A 16220-nucleotide genomic window follows, 5' to 3' on the forward strand; every position below is an offset into this window, starting at 1 on the left:
TATCTATCTATCTATCTATCTATCTATCTATCTATCTATCTATCTATCTATCTATCTATCTATCTATCTATCTATCTATCTATCTAATCTATTAGATATATACAAAATATCCAGAAATAAAATGAAATGAAATATCTAGATATGACTTGACTCGACTCGAGTTGACTCAACTTGACATGACATGGCTAAACTCGACTTGACTTGACTTGACATGGCTAAACTCGACTTGACTTGACATGACTTGACATGACATGGCATTGCCTTGACTGACATTACATGGCATGACTTGACACGACTCGACTCGACTCGACTTGACACGACACGACACGACACGACACGACACGACACAACACAACACAACACAACACAACACAACACAACACAACACAACACAACACAACACAACACAACACAACACAACACAACACAACACAACACAACACAACACAACACAACACTACACAACACATGAAAATGGAAAACGTTACCGAGAAACCCATCCATGGACAGAAGTAAATGATGTTACATTTTTGAATTTCATGCACGCAAGATTGACATTAATTCTTTGCACGATAGAAAACAAAAAAAAATGTCAATCGTGCATACTAAAAATGTAATCGATCAGCACGATCGACATTTTTGAAAGCCACCATCGACATTTTATGTGTTCAATCGTGTTAATGCAAATATTTCGTCAGCTTTTTCGGCTTTCAACGGAATACAAAATATGACAATAAAAACACAAACATTTTCTACAGCTTGCAAGCTATATGTACTAAGTAGTTTGCCCAGGCCGAGAATTAAATAATGTCATTTCTAGTAGTTGTACTGTGAAAGAATAGCCTTATATATGCGTCAGAAGTTAATACATGTTCATGCATTTGTAATTACTTTCAACGAATTCTAGCTAGACTATGACTCACTGATGAAAGCAACTTTCAGTTCGAATACAGTTTGGCCTATCGTGCCTTTTAGCATGAGTGAATACAAAAGGGTACGACGAAATTCAAACAAAAGAAAGAAAAAGCTTACTCTGTGGTGGCGCACTTGTTTGGGCCGTATCACAGAGAAAAGTTACAGAAAACAAACTCGATATTTCATCACCACATGCAGACGCCATATTGATCTCCACTCGTACACTTTAACGAAAAAGTATCGTGTAGATATTGCGTGATTTGTCGCAACACTGGGGTCGTACCTTAAAATACTCTGACAGTAACCTTTCCTTAAAAGTTTTATCAGTGAAAATGGCTGAAGCAGACTGGGATACTGTAACATATTTAAGAAAAAAGCCACCAACTGCCAGTCAGTCCAAGTCAAAACAGGTAAGAATTTCTGGAGTCGAGTTTCATGGCATGGCGATGCTTGTTTGTGTTTGTTTTTTGTTATTTTATGCCCAGTTTACTGGAATAGGTGTGAGGAAAAGGAACAGAGCAACTGCTCGTAACGACAAATCGTACATTGTATGGATTTTGATGTTGCATGACAAGCACATTTTGCACATCGGCCTGATCACAATATTACACCAGCGATGATCAATCATGCCTCAAACGGGGTGAGGGACATGTGGACGCGAATGTTGAAGCTGTGCAGGTCATCATAACGTTATATAGACATATATTAGAAACATGAACCAGGTGTTAGATGTCATGAAGTTGAATTGACACCTCAAAGAACTGCGTATCATAATCGTTATAAATGTTCATTTAAATTGGTGCGTCATGACATGTAATGATGTTGTATCATGATGTACAGCTATGATCTATAGTGATTTATAGTATAGTTTCCCAACATTGACAATTCACAGGCCCACAAATATTCCGTAAACCCCACTGCCATGCTATGTACATAATGTGGCAGTGAGCTGTAGAATGATTGATTTCTGTTTCTGTTTCGGAACTCCCAATCATTCAGCCTTCTGTCCATTGTAATGTAAGTGACACTTAGCTATTACTATTGCAATTTACATCACTGTTGGTTGAAGCCATCTATCCAAAAGTTAAATTATATTTCACTGTACCGACTGTTTGGTTTGGTTATGTGCATTTGTCTTTGATATCTAGTTTTGTGCTTTGGCAGAGTTTTTGCTTGAAATGTTAAATTAATCAAGATAGGGATTGTTTTTCTCACCCACACTCAGTATTTGGAAGTATGCCAGTGAACTATAGATAGAAATTATGTTGACACATTACAACATTTACAATTTTAAAACTGTATAAAGGACTTAGGTGATAGTATAACTAATCAAACATTAAAATTCATGTCGATAAAAAAGTATGTAAACTAGTGTACTGTAGCCCTTTGTGTATGTATGTGTGTATGTATGTATGTATGTATGTATGTATGTATGTATGTATCATATGTATGTATGTATGTATGTATGTATGTATGTATGTACATACATGTATGTATGTATGTATGTATGTATGTATGTATGTATTTATTTAAGTATGTATGTATGTATGTCTCACTGTACATAGGATGACCCCCCCCCCCCATGTATACAATGTCCAGTGTGTTACTGCTTGTATTATAAATGCAATCATCTCTAACCTTTGTATGACATAGGACATGTAGGTTGTCATGTTGAAGCATGAGTCAGTAGTTTGTTGTGTGTCATGTGACCCATGACACCAGTGACTGCTGGTGACCTCCTTTCTGAATACATGTGTACATTGTGATCATTCAAAATGTACTACTGGATGGTATAGTGCACTGATGGCATAATGCTGTAGTCAGTCAACTTGATCCTTTTTGTAGTATTTTGTACTTTGTCAGTTTATCATGTTTCATTTTGTATGCTGAGTGCAACTTCCAAGCCAACACCAGTATACAGGCTGAAACATGCTTGTGTCTAAGATATTGGTCAAAATATATTAAAAATAACACTATGTGAACAGCATCACTCAGTGAGGTACATGTACTTCTGTGTTAATAATGGTATGTCTTGTTTACAGATATGCCATAATGGGGTATATATTGCTGAACACAGAAAAATAATCTCTTTTTGGATTGTATAACAACTCTGTTCCTCTCAATTTAATCCCCTGCCATGTGCAAGCCCCTCACCATAGTTTACTTTATTTTATTTTTTAAGTGTTTTTATTTCCTTTATAAATAAAGAAGAAATACATCACATTACAAGAATTAGAAAAAAAAAGAGGGGAAAGGGGAATACAGAAAGAAAAAAAATGACTTGCATCCATAGATGTTGATCTTCTAAAATAAAATTTTCACTACATGTAGTTTCATATTCATTTTTGCACATATTGATGCAAGGGTAGCCACTTCACTTGATGAAAATCAACCTTATCATTTGCCATAGCATTAAATAATGTTACACAAACCCCCTGACAAATGGTTTCTGTTTATTCAATTTTACCCAATATATATTTACGAATAACTAAGGAAATAAAATTTAAAATTATTTTTTCATTTGGGTCACCGACAATCATGCATAGCTTTGAAGGAAATGACAACAAAGTTAGTGATCTACCCACTACATTAATAATCCTCAGCATGAATTGTGCTGTTCTTAAACATTTTAGCATCCTTTTATAAGCCAAGCCCTAGGATTGCTTTTGTTTTGTGATATTCCATTAAGAGACTTATACCTGGATGAATAGCGTAAGAGATATAGTCATACTGATACACATTACTGGTACAAGGGTGTACTGATACATTGTACAGGGATAAAATATCTGTTTATACAGTAATAGTCATGTGTTTATGTACAACAATGAAATTAATTAGAGTTTATTATTGTGCTGTTCTTACACAGGCTATCAATGCTGCCCAAAGAAGGGGAGAAGACATAGACACGTCAAAAAAATGTGAGTAATGATCAACAGTGTGGATGTCATTTACTTTGCATGGTACTTACAGATACATATACGTATAGTTCATCAATATCATGTACAGACAGGACAGGACAGACATACAGGGAGGCAGGCATGTACACACACACACACATACAATACATACATATGTACGTACGTATGTACGTACGTACATACATACATACACAGACATGTATATACGTACGTATGTTTCGTATGCACACACACATATACACACAAACATACATTCTACATTCATTACATACCTGTATGTACGTACGTACATACACATGCACATGTGTAATTGTATACATATGTACGTACATGCATGTGTACATCAATCACTCACCTTAGAAGTAAATACAATGTATACATACATACATACATACATACATACATACATACATACATACATACATACATACATACATACATACATACATACATACATACATACATACATACATACACACACACACACACTCTCTCTCTCTCTCTCTCTCTCTCTCTCTCTCTCTCTCTCTCTCTCTCTCTCTCTCTCTCTCTCTCTCTCTCTCTCTCTCTCTTTCTCTATGGATTCATTTGTTCATATATTCATTCCTTGAAAGATACTGTAGATTGAGAGTAAGACAAGATAAGGGATGAATTCTTATAGTATCCTGCCCTAATGCATACATTTGTTTGTTGTGTCTATGATAATTAATGAAAGTTCCTTATTTCTTTCAGTTAATGCTGCCCAGAACAAACAACATTCTGCTGCAAAGGATACTGCAAAATTAGATAGAGAGACTGAAGAACTTCATCGTAAGTCACATGTCAAGTGTTGCAATATCACTTAGTCTTAGTGACCATTAGTTGTTCACCTTAGAAGTAAATTTAAAGAGTCTTGTATTGTTATGTTACAAATGTGGTAATGAATTACGTAACAATGATAATATTGCAATGGAAATAAAGCAGTAGGCAAACTAAGATAGACACAAAGTAAATTTGTTGTTTTTGCCTGAGATAGATTACACAAGTTGACAATAGCATTGTCTTAGTTATGTTAAATCACCCTGTAACCAAGATAGTGTAATCACTAATTAGATGCGGTTCAATTTGTGGCCATTTGAGAAATGACTTGTTACATGTATCAGAGACTCCTCTGTATTATGAGTGTTTTAAGTCAATGTCCAATGATAGTGTATATCAACATGTTGCAACAATATTTTTGCTTGTGTCTGTTTTAGTTTGCCTACAGCTTGATTTTTATAGTAGCTCTGCAAAGTTTGTTGATATCCCATCATTCACTCATTCACCTGTCGTCTTTGTTTCAAATAACGCAGACATTATTATTGAAGCAACACGCAAGGATAGCCAGCTTTCAAGTGGATAGCTTTCAGTCACTGATTATCAATGTAGGATGAAACAGATTATACATGTAGTGTAGAATTCAACTGTAAAAGTCGGGGTGTGAAACACTAAGATATTTTGCTCTACAAAGTTGTGTCTGTAAAGAATAGTTTCTAAGTTTGTAGCATAAGAATTTGGTGGAGGTCAATGTCAACTCTGCAATGTCCACAAGGTTTTAGGATTGTCTTGGTGTAGCTGGTGGAGGTCAGTGGCATCTCTGCAATGCCCACAAGGTTTTAGGATTGTCTTGGTGTAGCTGGTGCAGATCATTTTGATGAAACTACAATGAAGACAGGTATACTTTCAAATATTTTAATCCCATTGTGTTATTTGTTTCAGATGAGAGAGTGTCTTTGGATGTGGGTCGTATAATTATGTCAGGTCGGCAAGATAAGGAATTGACCCAGAAAGAACTTGCAACAGTAGGTATCATTTGATAATTATCTTGGATTCCAATATACGAATGTTAATAATGAGATTCTGTGTGGAGATGCAAACAAAGTTGTCATGCCTAGATAGTAGACAAGTTTGTAAGATACACTGTTTGAACACCTTCATGCAATTGGCCAACTCCTTTCAAAAAGAAAGAGCAAACTTTTAAGTGCAGAACAGTGTGACATATCTTACAGTCAATGCTGAGCTCAATGCAATTTCAAAGTAAATGAAAACAAGCTTAGAATTTTGTGTAAATTTTAACTTTGTTCCGAAAAAGTTATTATCTGAAATTGAGAACATGATTATAATTTTCTAGTGATTAATAACTTCAAGTTGGGTAACTCAAATATGACATTTGTATGAGAATAGTGTATTTCTTGTGTCATGGGAATTAGCAGAAATAATATATTCAAGTTGCACACTGAATATTCAGCTGTCTTACACTGAAGAGTACATGCACTCAAGGGGCCATGAATATTTAGTGTGCATCTTGAATACATCATTTATGCTGACTCCCATGATGCAATAGCCCATAGAAAAGATACCCTGTAAGTGCAAATGATCAATTTGATGTTTCTCTGAAATCACAAGTAATTTTAGGTGATGTAAAATTATGTAATGACTCTCCAGAACCCATAGTTGAAAATGTCTCTATTACCTGGAGTGGCATTCGCCATTAAATGAACTATAAACCATTTATTCATAAAAAGCATGTGTAACATCAATATATTTGGGAATGCAAGTCCATTTAATATTAGCCAGACCTCTAAAACATGTGTAATATCAATATATTTGGGAATGCAAGTCCATTTAATATTAGCCAGACCTCTAAAACATGTGTAAAATCAATATATTTATTAGCCAGACCTCTAAACTGGTTTAAAATGTGATCTAACCATTCAGTGCTCTGATATTTTGCACTTTATGAATTTATTCATTTAATCCATCTCAAATTTACAAAACCTTACTATAGTAATTGTAACAATGTTTTGTATATGCATTTTAATTTGTTGATTTGTTTTGTTTGATTGTAGAAAATCAATGAGAAACCACAAGTGATTCAAGACTATGAAAGTGGCAAAGCCATACCCAACAATCAAGTACTGAGCAAGATAGAGCGAGTTATTGGTGAGTTGTAGCACCATCAGGAAGTCCAATGCACTAGTTTCACAACAAACTAAGACAGACACAAACTAAGACAGACACAAACTAAGACCATTGTTGCTGCATGTGGTAGTTTACATTAGTGGGTGATGAGCAGTGTCTTGGTTATGTGGAGATAAGTTATGTGGAGATAATCACCCTGTAATCAAGATAGTATTAACACTGAATGGGGTTGAGTGTGCATCCACTTCAGGAAAACTTACTTTGGAAACACCCCCCTACTGTTAGTGTAATTACATCTCAGTCTATCAATAGCTTATATTAACATGATGACATGTTATAAGCTGGACGAAAACTACATAGTCGCTTCAAAATTTTGATGCCAATAAGGCAACTTTACTACTACTAGCTTGTATCAACATGTAGGTTTAGTTTGTGTCTAGCTTAGTTTAGGTATTAATTTCTGTAGTAGTAACAGTACACATAGTTCAGCTATTTTTATTAGATTCCACAATATTTTTTTTTCGTTCAGCTGAGGTGAGGAAAATACGAGTGACCTAAGGGGTCCTTGTCACAACAACTTTCTAGATGGGTAGTAACAAACCCTTAGGTCACAATTACTTTCCAGCTGAATGAAGAAAAATATTGGGGAATAATATAATTATACCCCCTCAAGCATAATTCATGAAAAATTGGGAAAAATAATGGCAATTTCCAAAGACAGTGACTTGGCCTGAATATGGTTTAACTACTCTTTGCCCTTCCTTTCTAGGTGTTAGGCTTCGAGGAAGAGAAAAAGGTTTACCAATGCAAGCAGGACCCAAGAAGAAGAAGTGAAATAAAGCCTTCAGCAGTGCTGGTGTTATGATGCTGGCAACATCGTCTCCACTAGAGGCAGTGTCCTTCAATAAAACTCTCAACCACCTTCTTGAAAAAATCATGATTTACATCTCCAATTTTCAGATTATAACAGTTGGCATAGATTCATGTAGGTAATAATAGTTGGACTATAGATTAGATAATGTATATATATTTTTTTCAAATTTCATAAGTAGTTGTTACTTATTAGTTAATTGTTAACTTAGTAATTCATTTTGTTTCCATGGTAAGTTTAGTGGTTCTCATGGTTACTTGTTCAATTTGATTAACTGTTTTGTTGATTTTTGTTTAAAGGAAGATTTCTGACTTTGTTAATTTTGTTCAGCGGGAAATAAATTTGACTTGACATCAAGGCAGAGGAGAAGGTATAGATTAGCTGAAAGTGGAAGAATTTGGATGTGATGACTTTTAATTTTTACCAATAAAAATATTAGATACCAAGTATTGTTGTGCAGAGTGAGTGGCATAGAAGTTTCAGTTATTATTATGGAGTCATGTTGATCGAATGGTTAGAGTGGTTAGAGTGGTTGGAGTGGTTAGAGTGGTTGGCTTGGAACCTGCAGGTCACAGGTTTGAGCGTCGTTGCTGCCGTTTGTATCAGAATGGCTAAAGTACTGGGGCAAGATTTGAACCACGACTATGCCCCAGTCAACCCACCTGTATAATTGGGGACCTAGTAGGATAGAGTTTGCAATGTGAATGCTTTAATCCTATGCGCTTATAAAGGCTGCAATAGAATGTATGTTCCCCCGGGAGTTGAGGAAGTATAACGGGCTGTTGTGTTGCCATTGATCTGTGTCAGTGGTAATGTTATAATAATTATTATGAGTGCCTTGAGCTCTCAGGAGAAAAGGTGCAGTATAAGTTCACATCACTATTATCATTATTGTTACATTTACAATGTTCCATGGACATTGCTGTTGTAGCAGTATCCCAAGGCTAGTCCTCTATTTGTAATATTCAAGGGACATTTGTAATACAAGTTGTAATGTTTTCTCATAGATATCTCTGGCAGTAATTTCAATATCATAAATAGCATCATGTGTGTTAAGACTGGGAAAATAAAAGATTGTGAACCCTAGATTTTTTCCATTATTTTAAAAAGACAAGGCATAGACTTTCGTATATTGCAAAGTTTGGAGTGACTTTAAAAAGTTAGATTTTCAGAGAAAGTGGTCTTGAAGACATTTGAAAACAAGGATCAAGGAATATCTCAAATCTGTGAGAGACAGAACTGTAGCAGCGGCTTTAGCTGAACACTCGCGTAGCTATAATTATAACATTGACCAGCACTCTATTGCCATTATTGATACATCCAAACATGATTTCGATGAAGATCAGGGAGGCTACAAACATCAGACACTATAATCCTAGGATCAACAGAGACGGGAGCACCGAACTACCTAACATCTACAATCGGCTGATCATACTGCCACCTTGTGGTCAGCTGTAACTATGGAATTTGTCATTGTGATGAGGATCGTCAACCAAGACAGATCATACCGCCACCTAGTGGTCAGCTGTAACTATGGAATTTGTCATTCTGATGAGGATCATTGACCAAGACGGATCGAAAGCTCAATGTTAAAAAAAACTTTGAACTGCTTCTGTGTTATAACCTTTGTAAATCATTATTGTCATTTGAGTACAACGTTTATAAACTCAGTTTGACGTAGATAAGAACGGGGTTTGTCTATACTCTTTCATAATGACACTTTGCAATCTTTACAACTTTGCCATTTGTTTCTAGTTTCATGTGATCGCTTGCTGTCAGTTTATTTTTTTTGCTCTTGTTTTTGTGATGTGCAATCAAATTAAACCTGTTGTGCCTACCTAGATCTAGCTCACACCAGATTGATACGTGACCATGCTCAGAACACCGCTGGCAATATACAAATATTGATTCCATATTTTGCTTGTTTAATAATTTTGGATTGAACCTAAGACACTGTAAACACGTGCACCAAGTCCATCTGAAGCAGGAGTCTGAATAAGCATGGGCATGTTCTACCATTTGTTGCCACTGTCAAACAACGAGGGAATTTGCAAACTCGCCATCTGACTATCCTGAATGGTGCATCATGGGAAATATGATAATAAATATGAATCAATCAGATTGTACACAATCTTGTTACATTCTTTGTCACCACAATAATCTAGTCATGGTTATTCTCACCATTGCAAGAGGATAGCTCCAAATTAGGTTTTACGATAACTACAGATAATCCCATATAGTCCTTTACATATGAACATGTTAGTCTGGCTTGCAAGTCATGATATTCGACTGGCAATGTCCCGGAACGTTTTGATTTCCCTTAGTAAAATATATTACAGTAACATACGTCTACCGTGATTTGACTTATATTTTGGCAAGCGTGGTCAACACATCTAGTGCAGAACACCGACAATCGTGTTTTAGATGTCTTGCATTTGGATCGCATCGTGCGATATGCAATAAGAGGTGTATAACAGGTCTTTCACGCACGTGAGTCGTCAATATGATATGACCTCGCGTGACCTTACATGGTAAACTGAGTTTGATCGCTTGACCTTCATTCAGCTAGCATGTTCAATCATCGCGTGTCCTAAAGCCATTTTGTTAAACCGTAAAGAAGTAACAATGAGAGCTATTCGAGTCACAGAGTTTGGACAACCCGAGGTACTCAAAATAGACAATGCTGTACCAGTCCCACAACCATCATCTAAACAGGTAATTCAAGGTATTCATGCTCACAAATTACACCAAAGTCAGACAGAGTAACTTTGTACTATTTGACTTTAAAATGGGCGGAGAACATCCTACTTGGTGATACCAGTACCAAAGACACTTATGACTCGTGATATTTTCATAAATGTAAGAAATATTGACAAATTTGATGTTCAAGACAGAACGAAGCAGGTTGAAAGTTTCTGGTATTGTGTGTTCTTCTGTTTATCGGCCACATGACAACATTGTCGATATAATAGTACTAGTATATCGCATTCTGAAACATAAGACGAGTCACAAATGCCTGTAATCAGTATTAAGTAGTTTATCTTGCGAGCAGCATTGCAATAAAGTCCTCTATCTGAGCAGAGTGAGGAACTTATGACTGTTTGCTCAAATAGCTTAGGTCAGAGGTCAAATTGAATACGATCTAAAATATTTTACTAATTTGGTCATATATATGTTTTTTGTACGACAACGGTTATCATTGTCCCGTTTAATTTTTCATTTGACAAAGTCATTACATTATTGAGTATTTGTTGAACGCCGTCACGTTACGGATCTTTTCAGAGATACATGTAAATGGAAGGATCGATTAGTAGTTTTTCAAACTGTAGAACATTCGTATTTACAAATGAATCAAGATAGTTCACGTTGTTGTTGTTGTTGTTGTTGTTGTTGTTGTTGTTGTTGTTGTTGTTGATGTGTACTATGTATTCGAGCTCAGACCACTAAAAAGTGTTCTGAGATTCGAGGTACTATTGTATATGTATGATAGCTAAAATGCTTAATAATAAATGCTCATATTTAGTGTTGATGTTTGTTGTTAAAATGTATATTCTGACTCTGTTCACTCTATAGGTACTCATCCAAGTCAAATCGGCAGGTGTGAATCCAATTGAGACATACAGACGAACTGGAGATCCTAAAAGAACAGATTTACCCTCGTTACCATGGACACCTGGAAGTGATGCAGCAGGTATTGTTGTTAAAGTCGGAAGTGACGTCACTTCAGTCAAGGTAAAAGAACTGCTTGGTCCAGGGATCTTTAAAGACCACGACTTTCTCTCAGTTGTCTTTGAGGATGGGGAACTTTGTTTAACATTAGAGTGCTTTGCCACACAGTGATGGGACATTGATCAAAATAAAATTTGAAAAGGAAAAAAATTCTAGTGTTGATGAGTCCAATGTTGATAGCCCAAATATATATACTCAGTGGGCTATCTGTTTGGATAACTCTAGCAATGTTCTCACCAAATATCCTGGCTGAAATTTTCAGTTCAAATATCATGCCTGGAATAGGCATTCACTGTATTTTGATTCTAAAGCGTTAAAAGAAAAACGAAGACCAAGTTATAAAGTTTACACAACTTTACATCCTACGGAGAAAATTCTGTGTACAGCGCCACTATGGTGAGATAGCTTTGCTGTTGTTTTCACAGGCAGGTGACAGAGTGTACACACTGCGGAGTTTGACGGGGTCGTATGCAGAGTACACCACAGTTGCGGAGAACAGAGTACACCCTCTATCGAATCGATTGACTTTCCAACAAGGTGCAGCAATTGGCGTGCCCTATTTTACAGCTTACAGGGCGTTACATCAAAAGTATGTTTACATATTACTATGTATCTGAACTTTACTTAGCAACCAGCAAACAAATCATGCAGTACCACAGGGAAATGATGTTTTCAATCAAATTAAAGTTAAAGAAATTAAACCGAGCAATGAATTAAGACTATTAAAACGTAACCGGTATATATTGGAATCTTCTCAGAAGCCTTCTACATTGTACTGTTCGCCAACCCCCACCCCCACCCCACCCCATCTCTTTCCTATAGCTTTTCTAATACGATTCTTCTATTTAGGGCTAAAGCTAAGAGTGGTGAAAAAGTACTTATTCATGGCGCAAGTGGAGCGGTAAGCCATAGAGCTTAAAAATCAAGATAATGCAAATAACAAGCATGCAGTACATCACCATTTTCGATACATACATACTAGTACATACATACATACATACACACACACATACATACATACATACATACATACATACATACATACATACATACATACATACATACATACATACATACATACATACATACATACATACATACATACACACACACACACACACATACATACATACATACATACATACATACATACATACATACATACATACATACATACATACATACATACATACATACATACATACATACATACATATATACACACACAGAGACAGACAGACAGACAGACAGACAGACAGACAGACAGACAGACAGACAGACAGACACACACACACACACACACACACACACACACACACACATACATACATACATACATACATACATACATACATACATACATACATACATACATACATACATACATACATACATACATACATACATACATACATACATACATACATACATACATACATACATACATACATACATACATACATACATACATACATACATACATACATACATACATACATACATACATACATACATACATACATACATACATACATACACGTATTTCATATCGGTAAGTCTAGACAACGGCAAGTTAGGAAAGTGTTTCAGGTTATTGATAAAATGTAATCTCACCGGAAGCAGACAAACCGAAAGTCGAAATTGACATTTCTCATGTTGAAAGCGAATATATGAAAATAATTTATAATGTATTTTGGGAACGGCTGGTTTCATTTCCCACGTTAACTTAAAGAATATATTTTGTAACAATAATATGAAACAAAACGTAGTGTAAAACAACACAGATGGTAATCATATATCACTTAAGATGTTGATATATATATTCCCCTTTCCTATGTATCTCTATAGGTAGGGGTTGGCTGTATTCAGTTCGCCAAAGCCAACGGGATGCAGGTATATGGAACGGCAGGAAGTGACGCAGGTTGTACATTGGTGAAACAACTCGGGGCTGATTACGTATTCAACCACAATGAAAGAGGCTACACAACCGAGTTAATGGTAACGGTCTTCTTGTTAGCTCAGCTAGAGTTCCTTGTCATGGCGGTTGCAGTCAGTCTTTTATAGTTAGAACTGCTCTGACCTACTTTCTAGAAGTTTTCTCTCACCACTATTGATTGATATCCATCACTTTGAGTGCTCTCGAAGTAGCAGAACATTCAATTTGCTCTCATAGTCATTACTATCAATATTTGCTAAATGAGCTTGAAACTCGTTCAGACCAGTATATCCACCATATCAATTACATTTTATCACACACCATTTTCATCGATTTGACTTAATATGAAGAGATATGTCTACAATTGAAACAAAACGTCGTAGTCTTGTGAGTGAGAGAGTGTGGGGGGTGAGTATGAGTGAGACAGAGGGACCGGAGGAAGAAAGAAAGACAGACAGACAGAGACAGACAGACAGACAGACAGACAGACAGACAGACAGACAGTCAGTCAGTCAGTCAGTCAGTCAGTCAGTCAGACAGACAGACAGACAGACAGACAGACAGACAGACAGACAGACAGACAGACAGACAGACAGACAGACAGACAGACAGGGACAAGAGGGTGCCTGACAACTGTCTTCCATGCTGAAAGTGATGATGATTGCAGTGCATTCTTCCTAAGTTCGTGTGCTCTCCTGTTAAGGAAACTTGATCTTTAAACTTGAATTTGTTCCATTATTTCCATCGTTAGAACCAACTTAGACAACATAATAACATAGGGTCCATTTCAGATTATATCATGTTTTGTTTATGTATTTGATTGTCTGTCTGTCTGTCTGTCTGTCTGTCTGTCTGTCTGTCTGTCTGTCTGTCTGTCTGTCTGTCTGTCTGTCTGTTTGTCTGTTTGTCTGTCTGTCTGTCTGTCTGTCTGTCTGTCTGTCTGTGTATGTATGTATGTATGTTTGTTTGTTTGTTTGTTTGTTTGTTTGTTTGTTTGTTTGTTTGTTTGTTTGTTTTCAAAGTATGACACAATGGCTAATGACGTTCTTTCATCTATCATAGGATGCTACTGGTGGCCATGGCTTTGACGTCATCATCGAAATGCTTGCAAATATCAATCTCCAACGTGACCTAGAAATGCTCAACCGTTTTGGCAGAATAGTGGTAAATATATTGTAACCGTTCCTACGTCTATAACTTATAAAATACATCTTTGATAATGTTGACGCCAAAGATATAAATTGTGTGATTTCGATTATCGGACCCAACGTCTAGTTGTGTGTAGGTTGACAGAAATATATCGAAAATAGTACTTAAAAAGAAACAAAAAAAGGTGAAGAAGAGGGAAGTCTTCGCTAAGCATGGACATTTGAAAGGAAACTGTTACCATGGTTACAGCTGAAATACTTGATGATAAACATTTTACGCCATTATCATTTTGACACAAGTACGATATATCTCTTTCTTCTGACAGATCGTTGGATGTCGTGGTAAAATTGAAATTGACCCTAAACTCACTATGATCAAAGAAACGGCTATTCTTGGTCTTCTTCTGAGTCAATTTTCAGAGGTAAGCTCTATGTTGCAATTATTACACTATTGTTCAGTATATACAACCCGCGAAAAAAACACCGATGCGTTTGCTTGAATGAACTGGGTCAGGGAAATTAAAGACTTCAAGCAAGGACAAAATTAGGTAAAACACAATACAACAGATATAAAACAGCCGTGGTTCCGCTTACTATTTGATTAAGTGGACGCTTTTATCAGATTGTTTATATCAGTGGAAGATACAATGTAACAGTAACAGCCACACTCGATTGTTATATCATGTAGCATTGTATCATCAGTAAAAAGAGCAGCTCCTGTGGTGTATATGCTTTGATAAGTTACTGACACTAATTTCATTGTATGTCTTTGCATGAAACTTGCCTCATTCCTGCTTACCAGGAGCAAGAAAACGTACCGGTGTTTTTTCAAGGCTTGTAACTGTAAGCTTATTAGTTTGAGATTTACGGTTGTTAGGTTGATATGAAAGTACTCATAAGTTGTGATTTCATAGCGGAAAGGTTTTTGGAGGAATAGATTGGCTCGAGAATATTTGCAGGAAAAAGTAAGAAACCTTGTAGGTGTTTGATAAAGTCTGTGTTTCGATTAGTTTCCGGAGTCACTGAAAGTCGTCCATCCGGTCCGACGAAATGGGAACTGAAAGTTAAGCCACAATTACAGTACACTATAAAGTTAGGGTATATCCTCTGAGAAAATTGTTGTACAATGTGAGTTACACTCCTCGTTTATGTCTTGTTAAACACACAACAATATGGACAACAAGTGGTTTCGATTTCAGCGGAAAGTAATTTTGGCAGTTTCTCTCAATTAATTTGTATGTCGACGTATTTTTGTACCAGGAGGAATACGGGGAAATTGTTACCGCAGTGTATGACGGGATGACGGCAGGGTATATTGAACCGTACGTTGGACGAGAGTACCCACTGCACGATTCAGCCACAGCTCATAGAGACATAATGGATCGTGAAATAGCGACAATTGGCAGACTAGCCATCGTTATGTGAAGGGTTTAACCACTACCTCGAGAGATAACCAGGTGTGACCGCCCATGAAATATGGATAGGATTCAAAAATTTTCCTCCGTGTTTTCAGCGTTGGGTGCTTGATATAGCTTTTGGTATTCTTTAGTACTACCATACACAATGGAGAAACCAGTCTATAGTATCACCCCAACACGCACGCACACACGCACCCACGCACGCACATGCATGCGGATTCCATTTTAGATTTTCCCAATAAAAAAATGTACATGTACGTCTGTTTGTAGTGACAAGTGTTCGACAAATTCCTTTCTGTTGAATATCAGGATTGGCCAGTAGCCAAGAGAGTCCGTAAACTTTCT

At 36.4% G+C, this 16220-nt stretch overlaps 3 protein-coding genes across 3 annotated transcripts; all 3 read left to right on the forward strand.

Moving 5' to 3' along the window:
- Nucleotides 1-1099: 1099 nt before the first annotated feature.
- On the forward strand, nt 1100-8099 carry LOC144441000 (endothelial differentiation-related factor 1-like). Its single transcript, XM_078130505.1, has 6 exons — nt 1100-1325; nt 3782-3833; nt 4566-4643; nt 5571-5653; nt 6701-6794; nt 7543-8099. Exons 1-6 carry the CDS (start codon nt 1248-1250, stop codon nt 7605-7607), a joined length of 450 nt encoding a protein of 149 aa, XP_077986631.1. The 5' UTR covers nt 1100-1247; the 3' UTR covers nt 7608-8099.
- Nucleotides 8100-10269: 2170 nt separating this feature from the next.
- On the forward strand, nt 10270-13437 carry LOC144441228 (quinone oxidoreductase-like). The gene is made up of 5 exons (XM_078130785.1): nt 10270-10359; nt 11218-11376; nt 11636-11769; nt 12223-12274; nt 13222-13437. The coding sequence occupies exons 1-5, from the start codon at nt 10270-10272 to the stop codon at nt 13435-13437; spliced, it is 651 nt and encodes a 216-aa protein (XP_077986911.1).
- Nucleotides 13438-13663: 226 nt separating this feature from the next.
- Nucleotides 13664-15882, forward strand: LOC144441229 (quinone oxidoreductase-like). The gene is made up of 4 exons (XM_078130786.1): nt 13664-13717; nt 14372-14473; nt 14784-14879; nt 15718-15882. Exons 1-4 carry the CDS (start codon nt 13664-13666, stop codon nt 15880-15882), a joined length of 417 nt encoding a protein of 138 aa, XP_077986912.1.
- Nucleotides 15883-16220: the final 338 nt, after the last annotated feature.

Source organism: Glandiceps talaboti, chromosome 10 (assembly GCF_964340395.1).
Source record: "Glandiceps talaboti chromosome 10, keGlaTala1.1, whole genome shotgun sequence".
Lineage (NCBI taxonomy): Eukaryota > Metazoa > Hemichordata > Enteropneusta > Spengelidae > Glandiceps > Glandiceps talaboti.